This window comes from Dendrobates tinctorius, unplaced genomic scaffold (genome assembly GCF_039654945.1).
Source record: "Dendrobates tinctorius isolate UK_male_01 unplaced genomic scaffold, ASM3965494v1 ptg000026l, whole genome shotgun sequence".
Classification (NCBI taxonomy): Eukaryota; Metazoa; Chordata; class Amphibia; order Anura; family Dendrobatidae; genus Dendrobates; species Dendrobates tinctorius.
Window position 1 is genome coordinate 20946093 of NW_027361694.1, and position 22680 is coordinate 20968772.

Consider the following 22680-nt stretch of genomic DNA (forward strand, 5'->3'; position numbering starts at 1 on the left):
GAGCAGAATTCTGCAGTGCGCAGGCGCCAGACCCCTCTCGACACCTGCGCACTGCAGGACTCTGCTCTGCCCTCAACAGGGCAGAACAATGCGCCTGCGCCATTACAGGACGGGAGAAGAGGACGTCATCGCATGAAGAAGGGAGGCACCGGACGGGACGGCGACACCCATCGGACCGGACCGCCCACCTCCGTGAGTATAATATGACGTGTTTTTCTTCTCTTTCAGGTTACATCGGAGGCTTATCTACAGCATTACAGAATGCTGTAGATAAGCCCCCGATGTCTATGCCGGCAGGTGAAAGGCCAAAAAAAGGGTGACAGATTCCCTTTAAGCGCTCAGATAACTTTGACTAAGGTTTTGCCGTTAGCCAGCCAAGAGTTTTTTATTTATATATATAATATTTACAGACCAAAAGTTTGGACACACCTCCTCATTCAAAGCGTTTTCTTTATTTTCATGACTATGAAGATTGTAGATTCACTCTGAAGGCATCAAAACTATGAATTAACACATGTCTAATTATATAATTAACAAAAAAGTGTGAAACAAATGAAAATATGTCTTATATTCTGGGTTCTTCAAAGTAGCCACCTTTTGCTTTGATTACTGCTTTGCACACTCTTGGCATTCTAATAATAATAATCTTTATTTTTATATAGTGCTAACATATTCCGCAGCGCTTATCACTGTCCCTGATGGGGCTCACAATCTAAATTCCCTATCAGTATGTCTTTGGAGTGTGGGAGGAAACCCACGCAAACACGGAGAGAACATGCAAACTCTTTGCAGATGTTGTCCTTGGTGGGATTTGAACCCAGGACCCAGCGCTACAAGGCTACAGTGCTATCCACTAAGCAACCGTGCTGCCCCGCATTCTCTTCAAGAGGTAGTCACTGGAAAAGGTTTTCACTTCACGAGTGTGCCCTGTCAAGTTTAATAAGTGGGATTTCTTGCCTTTTAAATGGGGTTGGGACCATCAGTTGTGTTGTGCAGAAGTCTGGTGGATACACAGCTGATAGTCCTACTGAATAGACTGTTAGAATTATGGAAAGAAAAAAGCAGCTAAGTAAAGAAAAATGAGTGGCCATCATTACCTTAAGAAATGAAGGTCAGTCAGTCCGAAAAATTGGGAAAACTTTGAAAGTGTCCCCAAGTGCAGTGTCAAAAACTATCAAGCGCTACAAAGAAAGTGGCTCACTCATGAGGACCGCCCCAGGAAAGGAAGACCAAGAGTCGCCTCTGCTGCGGAGAATAAGTTCATCCGAGTCACCAGCCTCAGAAATCGCAGGTTAACAGCAGCTCAGATTAGCGACCAGGTCAATGCCACACAGAGTTCTAGCAGCAGACACATCTCTACAACAACTGTTAAGAGGAGACTTTGTGCAGCAGGCCTTCATGGTAAAATAGCTGCTAGGAAACCACTGCTAAGGACAGGTTACAAGCAGAAGAGACTTGTTTGGGCTAAAGAACACAAGGAATGGATATTAGACCAGTGGAAATCTGTGCTTTGGTCTGATGAGTCCAAATTTGAGATCTTTGGTTCCAACCACCGTGTCTTTGTGCAACGCAGAAAAGGTGAACGGATGGACTCTATATGCCTGGTTCCCACCGCGAAGCATGGAGGAGGAGGTGTGATGGTGTGGGGGTGCTTTGCTGGTGACACTGTTGGAGATTTATTCAAAATTGAAGGCATACTGAACCAGCATGGCTACCGCAGCATCTTGCAGCGGCATGCTATTCATCCGGTTTGTGTTTAGTTGGACCATTTATTTTTCAACAGGACAATGACCCCAAACACACCTCCACGCTGTGTAAGGGCTATTTGACCAAGAAGGAGAATGATGGGGTGCTACGCCAGATGACCTGGCCTCCACAGTCACCAGACCTGAACCCAATCGAGATGGTTTGGGGTGAGCTGGACCGCAGAGTGAAGGCAAAAGGGCCAACAAGTGCTAAGCATCTCTGGGAACTCCTTCAAGACTGTTGGAAGACCATTTCCAGTGATTACCTCTTGAAGCGCATCAAGAGAATGCCAAGAGTGTGCAAAGCAGTAATCTAAGCAAAAGGTGGCTACTTTGAAGAACCTAGAATATAAGACATATTTTCAGTTGTTTCACATTTTTTTTTTTTTTTTGTTATATAATTCCACATGTGTTAATTCATAGTTTTGATGCCTTCAGAGTGAATCTACAATTTTCATAGTCAAGAAAATAAAGAAAACTCTTTGAATGAGAAGGTGTGTCCAAACTTTTGGTCTGTACTGTGTATGTGTATAATGTGTATAATAAATTTTGTTTTCCTAAAATACAAACTTTTGACCGGGGTGCCCAAACTTTTACATGCCACTGTACTTTAGATGAATATGTACAAATCTAGAAAATATTTTAAATGACAAAATGTCAAAAAACCCACTTAAAAGCTAAAGAGTGCATAAATATCTGGTTTCTACTTTTCATAAGTTTGGACCCCTGAGGAAGGAAGAAAACCCAGTTATAATTGGGTTTCCTTACAATGAATTGTTCCTATGCGTTAGCAGTGAACCTAACATGTTATAAAAATGATTTAGAAAATGTTTTTATCTTTTTTTTTTTTTTTTTTTTTTTTAAATGGACATTAACCCCTTTACTCCCAAGGGTGGTTTGCATGTTAATGCCCAGGCCAATTTTTACAATTCTGACCACTGTCCCTTTATGAGGTAATAACTCTGGAACGCTTCCATGGATCCCGGTGATTCTGACACTGTTTTCTCGTGACATATTGTACTTCATGTCAGTGGTAAAATTTCATTCATATAACTTGCGTTTATTTGTGAAAAGAATGAAAATTTGGCGACGTCTTTGAATTAAATTTTTATGCCCTTAAATCAGAGATGTGGCACTCAAAATACTTAAGTAACATTTCCCACATGTTTACTTTACATCAGCACAATTTGGGAACCAAAGTTTTTTTTTTTGTTAGGAAGTTATAAGGGTTAAAAGTTGACCAGCGATTTCTCATTTTTACAACACCATTTTATTTTTACGGACCACATGACATTTGAAGTCACTTTGAGGGGTCTATATGATAGAAAATACTCAAAAGTGACACCATTCTAAAAACTGCACCCCTCAAGGTGCTCAAAAACAGATTCAAGAAGTTTATTAACCCTTCAGGTGCTTCACAGGAATTTTTTGAATGTTTAAAAAAAATGAACATTTAACTTTTATCACAAATAAATTACTTCAGGTCCAATTTTTTTATTTTACCAAGGGTAACAGGAGAAATTGGACTGGAAAAGTTATTGTGCAATTTGTCCTGAGTACGCCGATACCTGATATGTTGGGGGGGGGGGGGAAACCACTGTTTGGGCGCATGGCAGAGCTCGGAAGGGATGGAGCGCCGTTTGACTTTTTCACTGCAAAATTGGCTGGAATTCAGATTGGATGCCATGTCAAGTTTGGAGAGCTCCTGATGTGCCTAAACAGTGGAAACCCCACACAAGTGACCCCATTTTGGAAACTAGACCCCCCAAGGAACTTATCTAGATATGTGGTGAGCACTTTGAACCCCCAAAGGCTTCACAGAAGTTTATAACGTACAGCCGTATAATTAAAAAATCATATTTTTTCCACAAAAATGATATTTTCACCCCCAATTGTTATTTTCCCAAGAGTAACAGGACCCCAAAAGTTATTGTGCAATTTGTCCTGAGTACGCTGAAACCCCATATGTGGGGGTAAACCACTATTTGGGCGCATGGCAGAGCTCGGAAGGGAAGCAGCGTCATTTGACTTTTTTGGCTGGAATTGAGATCGGACGCCATGTCGCGTTTAGAAAGCCCCTGATGTGCCAAAACAGTGGAAACCCCCCAATTCTAACGCCAACCCTAACCCCAACACACCCTTAGACCTAACCCCAACCCTAGCCCTAACCCTAATGGGAAAATGGAAATAAATAAATTTTTTTTTTTTTTAATTTTATTATTTTTCCTTAACTAAGGGGGTGATAACGGGGGGTTTGATTTACTATTCATGGCGGGTTTTTATTTTTGGCAGCTGTCGCACGCTAAAAGACGCTTTTTATTGTAAAAATAGTTTTTGCATCCCCACATTTTGAGAGCTATAATTTTTCCATATTTTGACCCACCGAATCATGTGAGGTCTTATTTTTTGCGGGACGAGTTGACGTTTTTATTCTTACCATTTTCGGGCACGTGACATTTTTTGATCGCTTTTTATTTTGATTTTTGGGACGCAGAATGAACAAAAACCAGCGTTTCATGAATTTCTTTTGGGGGGTGCGTTTACACCGTTCCACGTGTGGTAAAATTGATAAGGCGGTTTTATTGTTCGGGTCAGTATGGTTACAGCGATACCTCATTTATGTCGTTTTTTTATGTTTTGGCGCTTTTATGCAATGAAACCAATTTTATATAAAAAATTATTTTTGCATAGCTTTATTCTGCGAGCTATAACTTTTTTATTTTTTCGCTGATGACGCTGTGTGGTGGCTCATTTTTTGCGGGACAAGATGCTGTTTTCAGCGGTACCATGGTTATTTATATCCGTCTTTTTGATCGAGCGTTATTGCACTTTTTGTTCGGCAGTATGATGATAAAGCTTTATTTTTTGCTTCGTTTTTTATTTTTTAAGGGGTTCAATAAAGGGGTTAACTGGTGGGTCAGTTTTATAGGGCGGGTCGTTACGGACGTGGCGATACCAAATATGTGTACTTTTTATTTTTTTTTATGTTTTTTTATTTTCAAAGAAGGAATTTATTAGGGAATTTTTTTTTTTTTTTTTTTTAAATTTATTTAGCTGTTTATTTTTTTAATACATTTTTACACTTTTTTTTTTTTTTTTTTTTTAGACTTTATTACATTGTCCCAGGGTGGACATAACTGTCATGTGACAGATCGCTGATCTGTCACATCACAGATCTCTGTGACAGATCAGCGATCTGTCACAGGCAGTGCTGCAGGCTTCCTCATGGCGACGCTTTGCAGGCATGGGGGAGCCGCCTCCCTGCAGGCCCCCGAAGGTCCCCGCCGCCATTTTGGATTCGGGGACCTGCAGGGAAGGAGATCGCGCTGCTGTGGGGGTCTTAGGGAAGCACGGAGGGAGCCCCCTCCCTGCCGATGCTTCCCTAAACCCCTGATACACTGCGATTGTGTTTGATCGCAGTGTGCCAGGGGTTATCGTGTCGGGGGTGGTCCATGACTGCCCCTGACACACAGTGCCGGGTGCCAGCTGTGATATTCAGCTGACACCCAGCCGCGATCAGCTGCGCTCCCCCCGTGAGCGCAGCTGATCGCGCTAGATGTACTATTCCGTCCTTGGGACTTAGGTCCCAGGTCACATGGTCGGAATAGTACGTCTAATGTTGGAAAGGGGTTAAGATCATTAGTTTGGGACCAAAAGCATGTCTCAGATTTAACACATGGAAAGCGCCACAGACTTTTTTTTTTTTTTTTAATCTTTGCTACATGTGTAATTTTACAAACAATCCTATATGATTGATCCGTAAAAGACAAAGCACCCACAGTTCGATATACTATGCTTGCATAGCTCCGTAGCGAGCAAACAAGCTTTTTATATAATTTGAGTGTGGTCTATCTGCGAATTCCACACAAGGGAGCTCCTTTTTATTTTCTCTATTTTTCTCTCCCTGGCCCAAAACACGGCATTGGTTATTCCTTTTAGCTCACCTGTAAAGGGGTTGTTCTGGCATACAGATTATTAAACTGTTACAAAGCTTCTGTCAAGTATATTTTACTTGTAGTCAGGGTTTCTGTATCTTCCTGATCTGTCAGGTGAGGTAATTGCTCACTTCCTGTAGTAGTTTTCAAAGCTGAGAGTACAGATTTCTTGCCTCTGCTTTGCATGGAGCACAATTTATCACTCAGGCCCAGCTCGGCATGCAGGAGGCTCTGCAGGAGTGATGATGTCATAAGGGGCATGGTCTTTGACCTCCAATGTACAGGAAGGATGGAATGGGAGAGCAGCAGCTACAGCAGCATGCATCTTCTCATCAGATCGGTATCTGACTTTTCTCCTACAACCTGTGAGGAGCCTTTTGCAGACACTGCCCCCTCGCTATATCACCTTTCCACAGCACAAATTCCCAAACTGCTGTATTGGTTATGAAGACAGGCTGAAAAGCATTCGGCTAGAGAGTAGGGCTGAAGGGGGAGAATAGATGCTAAGGCGAGAGAAGAGCAAGATCCTGGGAAGAAAGGGGAGCTTGGATGCAGAGGAGATAGGAGCTGGCTACTGAAAAGCAGAGGGAAACCTAGATGCAGAGGAGATCGGAGCTGGCAACTGAATAGGAGGGTGGTAATCTGGATGCAGAGGAGATCTGAGCTGGATGCTGAAAAGGAGGAGGTAGGCTTGATGCAGTGGAGAACTGGGCAGGCTGCTATGCAGGAGGTGAAAGAATTGCAGAGGAGGAGAAGTGCAACTGGGAAGCACTGAGGGGGCTGTAATCAAGTGAGGAGGTGGAGGAGGGTGACGGGACAGGTGTGTCAGAGCAGTCCACACTCTGTTTTTCCCATGTTCATACTGTGTAGCAGTCTAAAGAATAGTCTTGGTGCAGTAGGTGGGTCAGAGATCAGCAGCCAAGTAGATACAGTGAGGGTGGGAAATAGAGATGTGTGGTATAAGAGTAAGGCTGTGTGCACACAGTGTGTTTCTGATGCGTTTTCTTCCATGTGGAAATGGGCCAAAAAAACGCTATGGAATCCTTATGCAAGCTAATTCAATGACTATCTTGAGTTGTTGTGCACATAATCAGTCATTTTCCTTAAGTATTTGCACTGTTTTTTTTTTTTTTTCTGCAGCATGTCAATTCTTTGTGTGTTTCTGTAGTGTTTTTCGCTCATTGTCTTCAGTTGAGTCAGTCAAATTCGCAGCAAAAACGCAGGTATAAAAATGTTTGTGGATTTGCTTTGTTTTTTGTTTACGTTTTGCCACCTTCTTATGGTGTTTCCCAAACACCAATGCAGGGGTTCTTATTGGTGGTAAGACCGTTGGTCAGAGTGCTGCTGTCAGTTGTCAGCGTGACCCCGCAGCTGTGACTACGACCCACTGTAACGCTACCGTCGGTAGATGTTACCAACAGTCAGAGCGCTGCGGGGTCATGCTGTCAGATGTCAGCATGACCCCGCAGCTGTGACTGTGACCCGCAGCCATGACTTACAGTAAAAAGCTTGCCACAGTTTAGCAGGTGTGGGCTGATGAGACTACTGCTTCCATCAGGCTAAGTCTGCTGTCACTGATAATAGCCGCTGATGGGAGATGTAGTCTTATCAGCCGGTGCCTGTGCTCACAGTTAAAAAATAAATAATAAACCAACATATACTCACCTGTCCGCCGTAGTCCACATAATCCCAAGTGTCACATCACATCAGGACTGTTAATGGATTATCTTCTCTGCGGAGAGGAATATTATGTGGTTTATTTTATTTTTGTTGCAGGAGACATTGGCTTCGGTGGACTAGTTGTTTGGTGAATATGATTTAGTTAAGATTCATTAAAGGAGTCTGTCATTATTTCAAATAAAGGACTTCATTCTTGGTGTGTGTTTTTTATACACTATCACTATGGGGTTACTAATGGACAGGTGTCTTATAGACCTCTCTCCATTACTAACCTGTGGGCTTGATGTCACCTGACAATACAAAAGTGACATCAACCTCACAAATATGAACCCCACTTGCCACTGCTACAGGGCAACAGGACAGTATAGTGTAAACTACAACATGGCATCAAAACAGCTGCAGAATTAAGTTTTGTTACATTTTGTAAAGAACATTGGCCATTAAAAAAAAAAATGCAATATGAATATGCTCAAACTGTAAGTAAATCCTTATCTATTTATTTCAGAACTTTTTATTACTTGATGAGGTTTCAAAACCAGCAGTAGACCAGCCAGAAGAAAATGAGAAAGATTTGTTGGTCCAAATTCAAGATCTGACTTGTTATTGGGACACGGTAAGAAACGCTATTGGTCATACTAAATAAAAGGTTGTCTATTTATGTATGTAGTGCGGTTGAAGAAGTTCAGCCCAGGGATGGAAAAGTTGAACAGAAGGGGAATATGTACATCCACAATGCATGAACCAATCTTTCCTAAAGGGCAAGGTTTTCCTTCTTGTTTACAAGTGTTGATCGGATGAATCAACAATCAGAACGAGAACTCTCCCATTTTTTTTTTTTTTTTCATTTTTTTTTTTTTTAGAAACTCCTTTAATTAAACTCTCAGATTAAAAGTATACAACAAATCAAATACAGAGAGAAACATTATGTATTCATGGCATACATTGTTGTAAAGTTAACTTATACAGGACACCTGTTTTCAATAGAAAACTGTAAATGGACATAAGATCAATACAATTACAAAATCAATATTGTAATATCTATATAACCTCAGCTCGGGAGCCAACTTCTCTCCACCATCAGGGATCAGAACCTTGGAAACATATCGGCTGAGATCACTCCACCAAGGTCAGAAAGAAGATGAGACCAGAGGGTGTTAAAATAATAGGAGGTCCTAGGAGATGTACACCATTCCTCCACAATTTAGTACATTTTTGAAGACATCCTCTATTTTTGTATATCAAACTTTCATAGGGAATTTCATTGAGAAAAGAAAGTGGTTCTATCCTCCACCCACCAAAGGGCTATCGCTTTCCTGGCCAGGAAGAGAGTTTCCCTTAGAAAGATACGATTTTAATGGCTCCATAAAGACTCTTCTAAGATACCCTTTTAGCAGACCTCTGATTAGTGTGGGATGGGTATTCCCAAGATGTCTTTCAGTAAATCCAACACCTCTCCCCAAACTTTACACCTTTACGCAAGTATTTACGTTCATTTTTATAAAATGGCATCTGAGTCCTTTTTGAAACCATCAACTGTTCCCACCATGATGAGCTCCTTAGGTATTTTATTCCACAGCCTTGTCTCTTCTGGAGAGTGAAGGTATTTTTGTTTAGGCAGAGGGAGTTCTGCCTTTTTTTTTTTTTTTGAGGAAATTTTACACTTAAGGCTTCTTTTACACTTGTCGTGTTTTTGCGGCCCCAGTAGATTTCTATAGGGCTGCAAAAATGGGCCGTAAAAAATTCGTCGGAACGCCGTATGACCATAAGGGCCGTATTTTCGGCCGTAAAAAAATATCAAGCCTGCTCGATGGGGCCGCAAAAACAACGTAAGCTTGCCCAGTGTGTTGATTTTGCAGTACACCGTGAAGACTGTATTTACGGAATGCCGTATTTTTTTTTTTTTTTTTTTCCCCCTACTTTATAAAACCTATTCCAAACCAGAAAAACGGCAATCCGAGAAGATTTTTGCGTCCCGTTTTTGCAGCAGTGAAAATTACAGCAATACGGCCTGCAAAAAAGGGCCTCAAAACATGGCAAGTGTAAAAGAAGGCTAAGAATTGCATGTTTTACGTGGGCCATTTATGTACTGGTTCATGTTAGTCTTTCTGCCCGTAATGTAATTATTTTATTTTCTCCTTCGCCACATTGGGGCAGGAAACTGTATTTGGTCTTGTAAATTTTAATAACTGCTGATATATAAAAACAGATGCCAATACAGAGGAATTTCCCTTGAGAAAGCACTACGTGAAACACGTCAGGACAGTATGGAGGATTCAAAAGTTTATGTTGGCACTTGTACTTTACTGTGAGATTGTATGGAAATTAATATACGGTACATGGATGATATTCAATACATGAAATAGGAAAATTCTATCCATGCACATTGCATAGCAGTATTATACTCTGAATCTGCCTACTTATGTCATGGATTATTGACTTTTCCCCATGACTTTTTTCCTACCGATAGACCATTATTATAGTGAAGTAGATTTTTTTTTTTTTTTTTTCTACATCTTAGATTTATTATGATCTGAGGTCTGGAGAGATTCCACAGAATAGCAAAGGTTATAAAATTTGCACAGGTCATTGGTCTGCTCTTTGACCAATCTAAATCTAAGATGTAGAAAAAAAAAAAAACCCCACATACTTCTAACTTCACTGCTCACCTCTCCAACCTCTCTACTCCTCATCATCACCCGTCTGGTCCTAGTTCTATCTTGCATTCACCGCTGCGAACGTTGAAAACCGAGGCCTCCTCTCACTAGGATGGGACTTCTGGCTTTGGATGGTTCTGGGCAAGTGTGTGTAAGGTAGCACTACTTTATGTCGAATTGTGTTCCTCGAGGAGCAATGGGGCCGGAGAGATCAGTGGTGAGGCAAGTATACGTACTCTTTTATACTTGTGAACCTCTTGATGGCTGTTTACCGTACAAAAAAGGACGCAAGTTTGCTTAAATAGGCACAGAAGCGAATTATAAATAAAAAAATTATATATAATATATAATCTTTTTTTCTTTATATTCAAGTAGACTGAAAAGATGATCAATGGCAAGCTTTCAAGACTTTCTTCTCTCTTATCTAGCCCAATTTGATTTGTGTCTATTTTTGTGCCTATTTATATGGAATAAATGAATTAGGTCTTCTTATTCTCCCTTAAGGCAATGAATGATTCGTTAATCAATGACATATGTAGCCAATGAACTGCACAAGCAAACCAGGGAAAAAAGCAAAAACATTATATGCTTGTTACTCAGAAGTTACCGAATATGGCATCCAGTTATAGGTACCAGAGTTCATAGAAATTATGCCCTCGTAAAATCTAAAAAAATAAAAAAAAATACAAGCCACAAAACAAAATCGATAAGGGGCATGGAGGATCTTAGGTATGAGGAAAAAAAGATTTTTGAGATAACTCACCGTAAAATCCTTTTCTCAGAGACGCTCATTGGGGACACAGGACTGTGGGTGTATGCTACTGCTGCCAGGAGGCTGACACTAAGTGAATGAAAAAGAGTTAAGCTCCTCCGCCGTATACACCCTCGCCCCAATTGTGGGCGAGAACCAGTTCATGCTTAGTGTCCATTGGAGGCACATGTCTGTTTTTTCCAGATTTTCTTTTTTTTTTCCTTCTATGAAGATGAGACAGGGGCGATGGACCCTATTGAAAGGGTCCGATCTCTCCAAACCAACAACGGGCGAGCACGTGCGAGTGACGCTTCCACGTGTCCTCTCCCGCAACGTGGGACATGATGCTGGACTCGGCCCTGACCACCCTAAGGTATTGAAACCCTAGGCTGTACAGAGACATAAGTACAGTCCATGCGGCCCCCACTGCGTCACCAATGCAAGGACTGCAGTGATGGAAGGTGGCGGACGGTCCCTCTCCTCATCCCCAATAGGAAAGATGGAGCTAGGGTGCCTGCACCGTCCTTTATGCAGCCCCCCTCCCCTCTAACCTGAGCTGGACTGAAGCATCATGGGGATCACGGAGGAGAAAGACCTGGGAAGGCTCCTGTAGCAACGTTCCCCAGGGCAGGCCGGTACTTAGCCTCATTTCTTGGGTGCCAGAGCGGTGCAGCTTCCGCTGCAGGATGGCGCCATCGGGCGTTTCCGGGCGTCCGTTGGGCTCGCCCCCCTCCCCATCGCGATCGGACACAAAAAATCCAGCCCCCGGCTTCGGCCGTCGCTAGGCCACGGGCGGAAGTCCCGCCCATCTTCGTCGTGTCACTTTCGGCGGACCCGACCCCCCCAATGGCTCGGGCGGGTGCTGAAAAATTTACACATTGGTGGTGTGCATTTTCCTTTTTGGTCCTTCTTTTTTCTCCTTTTTTGCTTTAGATTACTATGTTGCCATTAATCTGCACCCCCGCTATTTGATACTTTGTTCAATACTAGCTGTGCGCCCTTTTTTTTTCTATATTCTAGGTGCTGATAAATTTAGCCCTCGGCTTCGGACCGACGCTAGGCCGCAGGCAGAAGTACCGCCCCCAGGACCCCTTCTTCCGACGGCCCGCCCACAGCTGAGGCGCGCATTTTTTTAATCCGGGGCAGCGCTCTGCACTTCCAGGACTGTGAGGGGGCACAGGACTGGGATAAATGCTACCCCCCAACCCCCTGAGAGGCCACTCTAGGCGAAAGCGGGGCGTGCACCCTCTGCTCCAGCGGTCTGCAGCACTAGTGCCTGGCAGATACAGCATGTTCAGAAAAGCTAAGACGCACACGTTTCTATACTCTGCATGCATCTCCTGTCGGTCAGCTTTTCCGCAGGCGCAGAGCAAGGGATTATGCGAAGCCTGCGATTCCGAAGGCGCCTAGGAGCCCTCCCTTGCGTCCGAGCCCAGTGTACCAAGTCCCCCAGAGTGGGCTCTCTCTGTCGCAGTATATGACGTCACTTACTAGAGCAATCGAGTCCCTTCGAGCCCCAGATAGGGGCAGGGATAGTGGCTCGCCTGTCTTAGAGGGGTCCTCCACCTCACAGGAGCCTCCGGCCTGCAGGGGCCGCTCTCACTCCAGGCAGACACTGGGGAAACAAACCCACACGGCTTCTCCCGGTCCGTCCGGTGCCTTGGCATCCATGTTCTGCTTCTCGCTCACCTTCATCAGTAGTCGATAACGAGCAAAGCTCAAATTACGACTCGGACGAGCCCCTTGAGTTAGATACTCCGGGTTACCAGGAAACAGTTGACAGCCTCATTGAGGGTCAAACAGCCGTTTCATCACCAGCTTCAGGCACGTTTCCGGGCCTTTCGCAACCCCGGGTGGGCTGCAGTGACCAATCCCGCCGCTTCAGGTCGCCCCAACCAGGACAGGGATCGTCAAGTCTCATATAGAGCTAACCCGTTGGGGAGAATGCGTACCCATCAGCCCAGGTCAAGGGGACCTAGGTCCCAGAGATCTTCAGCCAAATGACTTGAGGCAATTTCCAGGTGACATCAGCAAGGTAGGTGGTCACCTACTTTGGTTTCGCCACGTCTGGCTCACCGTTGCACATGACACATGGGTAAGAGCTGGTGTCCTCGGGGTACAAGATAGAATTTGTCAAGTACCCCCCATGATGGGTTTTTTCTTTCCCGTCCTTCCAAAGTAGATACCCGGGCAAGGGCTTTACGCAAGGCCATCGAATTGCTCCAGCACAACGGAGTCATTGTTCCCATACCAGAAAACGAGAATTTTTGGGGCTTTTAATCCAACCTGTTCACGGTCCCCAAAAAGGATGGGACTGTCAGGCCCATTCTGGACCTGAAGCTCCTGAACATATTTATCAGGATCAGACATTTCCGGATGGAGTCTCTCCGTTGTCATATCTGCCATGGGTAGGCGAGAATATTTGGCCTCTATCGACATTCAAGACGTCTATCTACACATCCCAATTTTCCCTCCGCATTAAAGGCCTACATTTCCAGTTCGCAGCCCTGCCCTTCGGACTAGCCACCGCCCCCAGAGTGTTCACAAAGGTCATGGCGGTCGTCATGGCCTTCCTGCACTCCCGGGGCATAGTCATCTTGCCTTACTTAGATGACCTTCTGGTCAAGGGCCCTTCATTTCAAGAATGCGAGGAGAGTGTCAACATCACGCTAGATACTCTTTCCCGCTTAGGGTGGTTGGTCAACCTGAAGATATCATCCCCTGTCCCAGCCCAGAGGATTTCCTTTTTTAGGGATGATCTTCGACACCTCCCAAGGGTTGGTAATTCTCCCTCAGCACAAGGCCCTAGCTCTCCGGCAGGGAGTCCAGGCACTTAGCCAATCAGTCCCTCATGCCATCCGTTCTTGCATGAGGGTCTTAGGAAAAATGGTGGCAATTATGGAAGCGATTCCGTTTGCCAAGCTCCATCTTCGCCCCCTGCAGCACGCCCTCTTGGCATCATGGGACAAGAACCTATTTACACTCAACCACCGGCCCCATTTGTCCGCGCACGTCAGACAGGCACTCGGGTGGTGGACAATCAGTTCCTCCCTTCAGGGGGAACCTTTTTCCCCTGGACCATTGGCTGGTGGTCACAACCGACGCCAGCCTCCTCGGCTGGGGAGCGGTTTTTCGCCATCATACGACCCAAGGACATTGGTCACAGAGGGAAGCATGCCTCCCGATCAACTTGCTAGAAATAAGAGCGATCCGGCTGGCTTTGCAGCATTTCCATCATCTCCTAGCAGGCCGCCCCGTCCGGATCCAATCGGACAATGCCACGGCTGTGACTTACATAAATCATCAGGCGGGGCACCCGCAGCAAGGCGGCCATGCACGAGGTGGAGCACGTTCTCTGCTGGCCCAAGAGAAACTACTCCGTGATCTCTGTGGTCCACATCCCGGGCGTAGAGAACTGGGCGACAGACTTCCTCAGCCGGCAGGGTCTTGCGTCCAGGGAATGGTCACTACACCCCAAAGTTTTCCATCAGATTTGCCAATGTTGGGGAACTCCGGATATGGACCTGATGGCCTCCAGGGTGAACGCCAAAGTGCCCGCATTTATCGCTCGCTCTCGGGACCCACAGGCAATCGCCGTGGTTGCGTTGGCTCTGCCATGGAACGAGTTTCGCTTTCCATACTTATTTTCCCCGCTGCCACTACTTCCGAGGGTCATCAAGAAGGTCAAGGCAGAAGGGCTTCCAGTGATTCTGCTGGCCCCAGATTGGCCTCGTCGGGCGGGGTACGCAGACCTAGTGCAGCTACTCGCCGATGTCCCCTGGCGGCTGCCAGAGCGCCCAGACCTGCTTTCCCAGGGCCCGATCTACCACCCAAACTCGGGGCCCTGTGTTTGACGGCTTGGCCGTTGAAACTTGGATTCTGACCCAGGCTGGGTTCAGCCGCAGTGTAGTTGCTACAATGGTTAGCGCCCGGAAGCCCGCCTCAGCGCGTATTTACCACCACACCTGGAAGGTTTTCACATTGTGTAGGGACTGTGGTTGTTCGCCACTGAGATTCTCTATTCCCAACATTTTAGCCTTTCTCCAGTCTGGCCTAGACTCAGGTTTAGCTCCAAGTTCCCTCAGGAGACAAATATCGGCCTTATCCGTTCTGTTCCTGCACAGGATTGCTACCAATCTGCAGGTAAAGACATTCATACAGGGGTTCTCCCATTTGGTACCTCCCTATAGGACCCCTCTGGACACTTGGGACCTAAACCTGGTTCTAAGCGTTCTACAGGAAGCTCCATTTGAACCGTTGCAGGATGTCTTTGTCATAACTTTCCTGGAAGGTAGTCTTCCTCGTAGCTAGAACATCAATCAGGCAGGTGTCGGAGCTGGCAACTTTATCCTGTTGAGCCCCGTTTCTGATCTTCCAAAAGTATAAGGTGGTTCTCAGACCAGCTCCTCCTTTTCTACCGAAGGTCGTTTCCACATTAATGAGGATATTGTCTTGCCCTCTTTTTGTCCAGCACCGGTACACCGTGTGGAAAAGGTTCTTCATACGTTGGACCTGATGAGAGCTCTCAGGAGGTACGTGTCTCCAACGGCATCCTTTCGTCAGTCAGATACGCTGTTCGTGCTCCCTGAGGGTCACAGGAATGGACTTACTGCCTCAAGATCGACCATAGCCAGGTGGATTCGTTTGACTATTCAAGAGTCTTTCCGCATCAGAGGCGCGCCGGTTCCAGCGGGGATTAGAGCACACTCTACTCGGGCGGTGGGCGCCTCTTGGGCTCTTTGGCACCAGGCATCGGCGGAACAGGTTTGCAAGGCGGCAACCTGGTCCAGCCTGCACACATTCTCCAAGCACTACAATATCCATACTCGGGCTTCAGCGGACGCGAGTCTGGGTAGAAGGATTCTCCAAGCAGCGGTGGCGCACCTTTAGACAGGAGATGCGTGTAGCTTGGACTGGGGAGTCGACTTCCCACCCAGGGACTGCTTTAGGATGTCCCACAGTCCTGTGTCCCCCAATGAGGTGACGGAGAAACAGCGATTTTTGTGATAACTCACCGTAAAATCCTTTTCTCAGAGACGCTCATTGGGGGGGACAGCATGTATTTTTGATAGTAGGTGGGTTTTCTAAACATGTTACCTGCATTAAGGTTGATTTTGTCTTATTTTTGATCTCCTACTGCTTTTGCACCAAACTGGTTTTGCCCGCAATCGGGGCGAGGGTGTATACGGCGAAGGAGGAGTTAACCTCTTTTTCATTCACTTAGTGTCAGCCTCCTGGCGGCAGTAGCATACACCCACAGTCCTGTGTCCCCAATGAGCGTCTCTGAGAAAAGGATTTTACGGTGAGTTATCTCAAAAATCTCTTTTTCCTCATACCGAAGATCCTCCATGCCCCTTATCGATTTTGTTTTGTGGCTTGTAATTTTTTTTTTTTTTTTTTTTAGATTTTACGAGGGCATAATTTCTATGAACTCTGGTACCTATAACTGGATGCCATATTCGGTAACTTCTTAGTAACAAGCATATAATGTTTTTGCTTTTTTCCCTGGTTTGGTTGTGCAGTTCATTGGCTACATATGTCATTGATTAACGAATCATTCATTGCCTTAAGGGAGAATAAGAAGACCTAATTCATTTATTCCATATAAATAGGCACAAAAATAGACACAAATCAAATTGGGCTAGATAAGAGAGAAGAAAGTCTTAAAAGCTTGCCACTGATCATCTTATCAGTCTACTTGAATATAAAGAAAAAAAGATTATATATTATATATAATTTTTATTTTTTTTTTATAATTCGCTTCTGTGCCTATTTAAGCAAACTTGCGTCCTTTTTTGTACGGTAAACGGCCATCAAGAGGTTCACAAGTATAAAAGAGTACGTATACTTGCCTCACCACTGATCTCTTCGGCCCCATTGCTCCTCGAGGAACACAATTCGACATAAAGACGTAGTGCTACCTTACACACACTTGCCCAGAACCATCCAAAGCCAGAAGTCCCATCCTAGTGAGAGGAGGCCTCGGTTTTCAACGTTCGCAGCGGTGAATGCAAGATAGAACTAGGACCAGACGGGTGATGATGAGGAGTAGAGAGGTTGGAGAGGTGAGCAGTGAAGTTAGAAGTATGTGGGTTTTTTTTTTTTTCTACATCTTAGATTTAGATTGGTCAAAGAGCAGACCAATGACCTGTGCAAATTTAATAACCTTTGCTATTCTGTGGAATCTCTCCAGACCTCAGATCATAATAAATCTAGGTTATGGAAAAACAAAAAAAAAAACTACTTCACTATAATAATGGTCTATCGGTAGGAAAAAAATCATGGGGAAAAGTCAATAATCCATGACATAAGTAGGCAGATTCAGAGTATAATACTGCTATGCAATGTGCATGGATAGAATTTTCCTATTTCATGTATTGAATATCATCCATGTACCGTATATTAATTTCCATACAATCTCACAGTAAAGTACAAGTGCCAACATAAACTTTTGAATCCTCCATACTGTCCTGACGCGTTTCACGTAGTGCTTTCTCAGGGGAAATTCCTCTGTATTGGCATTTGTTTTTATACATCAGCAGTTATTAAAATTTACAAGACCAAATACAGTTTCCTATATTAATAGTGTTCATGTATCTGTAAATCAGATGCTATATAGATAATGAATAAAGGATTCCATTTTTTTTTATATTTGCACCTATAAACTTGAATAGGCGAGACTCATCCAAACTATGGAAGAGACCAATGTACGCTGCAATTTTTTTTTCATGTGGATATTTGGTCCGTGTGGGGAAAAAATTGTTTTCTGAGCAGCCAAGATGAATAGTGGTTGGTCTGAGTACTGTCTTTTTTTTTTTTTTCTTTCCATGGACAGAACTTAGACTGAAAATACGCTTGTGTGAACATAGCCTAAGGGTGAAAATAAATCATTAGGGCATATAGAAGATGTCATCTTTACAGACAATGCATGATCATTTGTGTGCTGTAGGGAATAGTCACGGGGCGCTGTGCAGATAATTCGCTCACCTGGGAGTACTGAGTAGAGGTTGTTTTGCCGTGAATTCTGTCACAAGATCCTGTAATGAAAAATTGCAGTGACAGAACGTAGAAACATTGACTTCAACTTTAAAGTCAAAGCAAAATTTAGGAGTGTAGAAAATGGCTAATCCCTAATTACAGTGCCTATATTGTACTTCAGAAGGCCTTTATCTTTAATTCTAAATGATATCATTCAAACCATCCACCCAGCTAGATAAAATAGGTTTTCACAGCCCTTTAAATAAATACATATCTGCCCCCTTTCAGATGGCCTTTATTACCTACTAGATGGTGGCCCGATTCCAACGCATCGGGTATTCTAGAATATGTATGTAGTATATTTATGAAGATTTAAGAATAATGCAATGAATACACAAGATTTTCCAGGTAAAATATATACATTATCATTAAATGTTATTGCTCATAGAACTTAATACAACTGCAGGAGATGACCCGCGGCAACCGTCGGGAGATCAGCGGCTAGTGCCGCAGATCTCCTGATGGTAGGGGTGGCGTGCGTCGTTCGAATTCCGCGCCAATTCATGGCCGGACTGCGCCTGTCGCTGATTGGTCGCGCCCGACCCATCAGCGACGTGCGATTTCCATTACACACAGACAGACAACTAGATGATTATAAAGTAGCTATGCCACCCTGACAATAGAGGAAATTTTTCAAGGAACTTAAATGGGTCAGCAGCTTTCCTAACATTCAGACCAGAGGAGAAGCGTTGGGGCTAGGCCTGTCCATTTGCATCCTCCAAATGTAAAACTCCTCATATGGGAAAGCTGCTTTTGTATTAGAGGAAGATGCACACGTGGTCAAAATTGTTGGTACCCCTATTTTAATATCGGTAAAACCCACAATGGTCACAGAAATAACTTGAATCTGAAAAAAGTAATAGTAAACCAAAAATCTATGAAAATGAACAACTGAAAGTCAGACATTGCTTTTCAAGTTAAACCATGCTTTTTTTTTTTAAACCAACTATGTCTGGAGACAGGTGTTTTTGTTTTTTAAGCCTGTATGACAATCGGTTTGCATCCATCTCCCATAGACGACGATGTTCTAAAGAAGAGAAAAGCGCAGGATTTCCATCCATTGTATTAAAGGATGAAATGTGCCGCGGACTGCGTTTGTTTATATACTGTAAAAAAAAATCTGACCCAAGTGACTGTGTGCATTGTTACCCCACAACGTACGCTGTAAAAATTGTTACCACGTGTTTTCCAGTATGCCATGTGGTAAAATGAATGGTGCCGTTTTACAGCACAACTCTCCCCGCCAAATACGAGCCATCATGCGTCTATGGGGACAGAAAATTAGTTTACGCTCTTGGAGGAAGGATGAGGAAAACACAAAAACAGAAACTGTCCATATAGAGAAGGGGTTAAAAGACGTGTCCACAGACACAAAGGTGTTCATAGGATTCATTTAGTCATATGAAGGCCAGAATAGTGTCTTGTTGGCAGAGTACGATATCCATTAAATGTGTTCATCATTAGCTTTTTTCATGACTTATGCCGTATATTAAATGAATGCCTTTACAGCCTATGAGTGAGATCTGTAATGTTTCCTATGTCACTTACCTTATCTCCACACTCTTTCACACTTGATCTAGCTTCTAGCACTGTGTTTTTGTTTGGTTGCTGCCCTCTACTGGTAGTTTTTATGTTTGCCTTCCTCGGCTATGAGCACACAGATTTTTACAAGGAGTTTTTGGAGAAGAAACTTTCCCAATCTCAAAACTCAAAAACTAAATTTCCACTCTTTCTGCTCAGGAAGCCCAGCACATACCCATAAAGTGTTTTTTTGAACCTACTCTAATCTATTAAGATATACCATTTTTCTAGTATAAATTCTTTAATTGAATGGAATTTTTCCTTTTACATGTTTTAATTTCCCAGGGGAGCATGCATGGCTTATGAGTCTCCTCACTCTGACATGCCAGGCTTGGCTTGTCACTCTCCGCAAGGAGAAACTTTACACCCTAGACTCCTTTTACAAGTGAATCCTTCCCACTTTCAGCCAGTGGCATGTAAAAGTTTGTGCACCCCTGGTCAAAATTACTGTTTGGCTGTATGCACACAGTGCTTTTTTTATGTGTTTTCGCTGCGTTTTTTCCGTGCGGAAATGGGCCAAAAACGCTATGAAATCCTTATGCAAGCTAATGCAATGAAGTGTGGTACACATGATCAGTAAATTTCCTTTGAGTATTTCAAGTGCGTTTTTTTTTTTTTCCTGCAGCATGTCAATTCTTTGTGCTTTTTCGCCCATTGACTTCAATTGAGTCAGTCAAATCCACAGCAAAAACGCAGGTATAAAAATGTTTGCGGATTTGCTGAGTTTTTGTTTGTGTTTTTAATGGCTTTCTATGGTGTTTCCCACGCTGTCCTCTGTGTAATAGCGTGGGAAGCAACGGCGCGGTTGTTCTTATCGACGGTGAAGCTATCGCCGATAAGACCATCGGTCAGAGCGCTGTAGGGTAACGCTGTCAGATGTCAGCAGGAACCCGCAGCTAGACTGTAACCTGCAGCGGTGACCTGCGGTAAAAAGCTTATACAAGCTATACAATATCATTACTAACCTGTGGGTCTGATGTCACCTGACAATACAAAGGCAAGACATCAATTCCACAAATATGAACCCCACTTGCCACCGCCAGAGGGAAAGTGGGAAGAGAGAGGCTAAGCTCCAGATATGGGGCATCTTATAGACGCACCTTTTCTGGGGTGGCTGAGAGCTGATGTCTTTAGTCTGGGAGGGGCCAATATCCATGGCCCCTTCCTAGGCTATTTAAAATCAGTCTGCAGCTATCTTCCTAGCCTTTACTGGTTAGGGTCCCCCTATAAAATGTCAACTTTTTTCTGGGGTTCCCCTGTAAACTAGCCAGCAAAGCCTAAGCAAACAGCTGTGAACTGATATTAGTAACTTGGGAACCTTTATGGCTATTGGCTCCTCCTTCCCAGAATAGTAACATCAGCCCTCAGCCATCGGCTTTCCCTCTGCTGGTTATTAACCCCTTCCCGACATGCGCCGTACATATACTGCTCTGTGGGAGGGGCGTTCCCGCAAAGAGCAGTATATCTACGATGGCACAGCCTCATGCTCAGCGCCATGGCAATCATGTGCATGTGTCAGCTGTATGTGACAGCTGACACCCCGCAGCAATGCCCACGATCGGTGCTAGCACCAATCGCGGGCATTTAAACCCTCTGATGCCACTGTCAGTAGTAACAACGCAATAGAGAAGCATTGTGCAGGGAGTGGGCTCCCTGCGTGCTTCCATCGGGACATCGCGATGGCCTGAAAGTCTCCCTGGAGACCCCTGGCACCAAGATGGGTTCTTCTGGGTCCTACAGAGAAGGTGGCTTGTGAGCGCCTGCTGAGAGCAGGCTTCGGCATGCCTCCTTCCCTGCCTGTAAGATGGCTGATATGAAACTGCAGTGCAAAGTGTCAGACCAGCGATCTGACATTACATAGTTTTGTTCCATCCTGGGACAATGTAAAAAAAAAAAAAAAAAAAATTTTAGAATGTGTAAAAATGTTTTTTAAAAATATCCCTAAATAAAGAAAAAATAGATATTTTTCCAATAAATACATTTATTTAAATAAATCCAAGACAAAAAGACCTGCACTAAAAGGATTAAATAGAGGCTGCAAAAGTGGACAAATGATGTACAAAGGCACCACCTAAGTAAACACGTATCCGTTCAATAAAGGTGCAAACTGCAAATACAATTATCGCACATAAAACAATAGCAGTAAATATTTATCCTCAAGGAAACAAGCATGCACTCACCAGAAAAAAAGGGGATGATGATGAGAGCTGCAGAGGATAAATCACACAGACGCGGTAACAATGCTGGTTTGTATATGAAGCGCCGCAGGCAGAAGTAACTGGAGCACAATGCAGGATGATAATGACTTAGGAAGTCCATGCACAGATGGCGTGCTGCCAAAACAAGAAGCGTGTGCACAAGGCACAGGGGAGAGCAGAATGTGAAAGGAGCGGGAAGGGAAAGCCCCGGCCGAAGGCTTCCCTGGAAACCCGCTTAGAAACGGCCGCCTGAGAGTACCTGGGCGTGTGACGTCACAGCCTATACGGGGCAGTAAACAGGCCAAAAAGCAAACCAACGCGTTTCGAAGGCGCAAACTGCCTTCTTCATCAGGGTGCCTGAGCTGCCCAGGCAGCACCCATAAATACCCTCGGTGGCTAGCAAATTAACCCTCCTCCTGCCTCCTATTAGAAAGGACTGGAGTATATCTAATACCGCTCTCTAAACATGATGTGAAAAGACAAAAATAAAAAAAGAATACCTCTGAAGAACAGTGAATCAATTAGTGCAGTAAAAATAAATGTGCACATTTTACCCAAGAATGTACAAAAAAGGGGGGAACAAAAGCAGAAAAAAAGAGAAAAAGTAAAAATAAGAAGTATAAAATAAAAATGAAATAATGGGTAAATGTACAAAACTATTGAAATAGTCCTCCTTTTATTAATAATTGGACATTCATAACATGAAAAATCAAAAACATGTTTTTTATGATTAAAAATTAGATTTTATTTTATAAATATATAAAAAATATATAAAAACCAGGCCCATAAGCCGGGCACCAAATACCAATTTGTCTGCATGTAACAGACGCCTGTTGACTCAGGCAGAGTGCCAAATAGTGGTGCAAAGAGTATATGTAATGACCCTCAGAAACATAACACTAAGGCTGAGTTCATACGTTGCATTTTTTTCGCGTTTCCGCGGCGGTTTTAACCGCGCAATTTTGCTGCGAAAACGCGAAAAATAAGCATTCCATGCATTCCTATGGGATTCCGCAATGCTGTGCTAATGCTGCGGTTTTTACCGCGACGGAATCGCTTTGCGGTAAAAACCGCAGCATGCTCATTAATTTTGCGGAA

The 22680-nt window shown here is 44.0% G+C and overlaps 1 protein-coding gene across 1 annotated transcript in view; it reads left to right on the top strand.

Annotated features, from left to right (window-relative positions):
* The window catches only part of LOC141084702 (ATP-binding cassette sub-family C member 4-like), a 184270-nt gene that overhangs the window by 128415 nt on the left and 33175 nt on the right, over positions 1-22680 (top strand). Inside the window, exon 9 of the mRNA XM_073569578.1 lies at positions 7866-7973. Coding sequence (XP_073425679.1) covers positions 7866-7973 — 108 coding nt within the window. The remainder of the gene's footprint in view (positions 1-7865; positions 7974-22680) is intronic.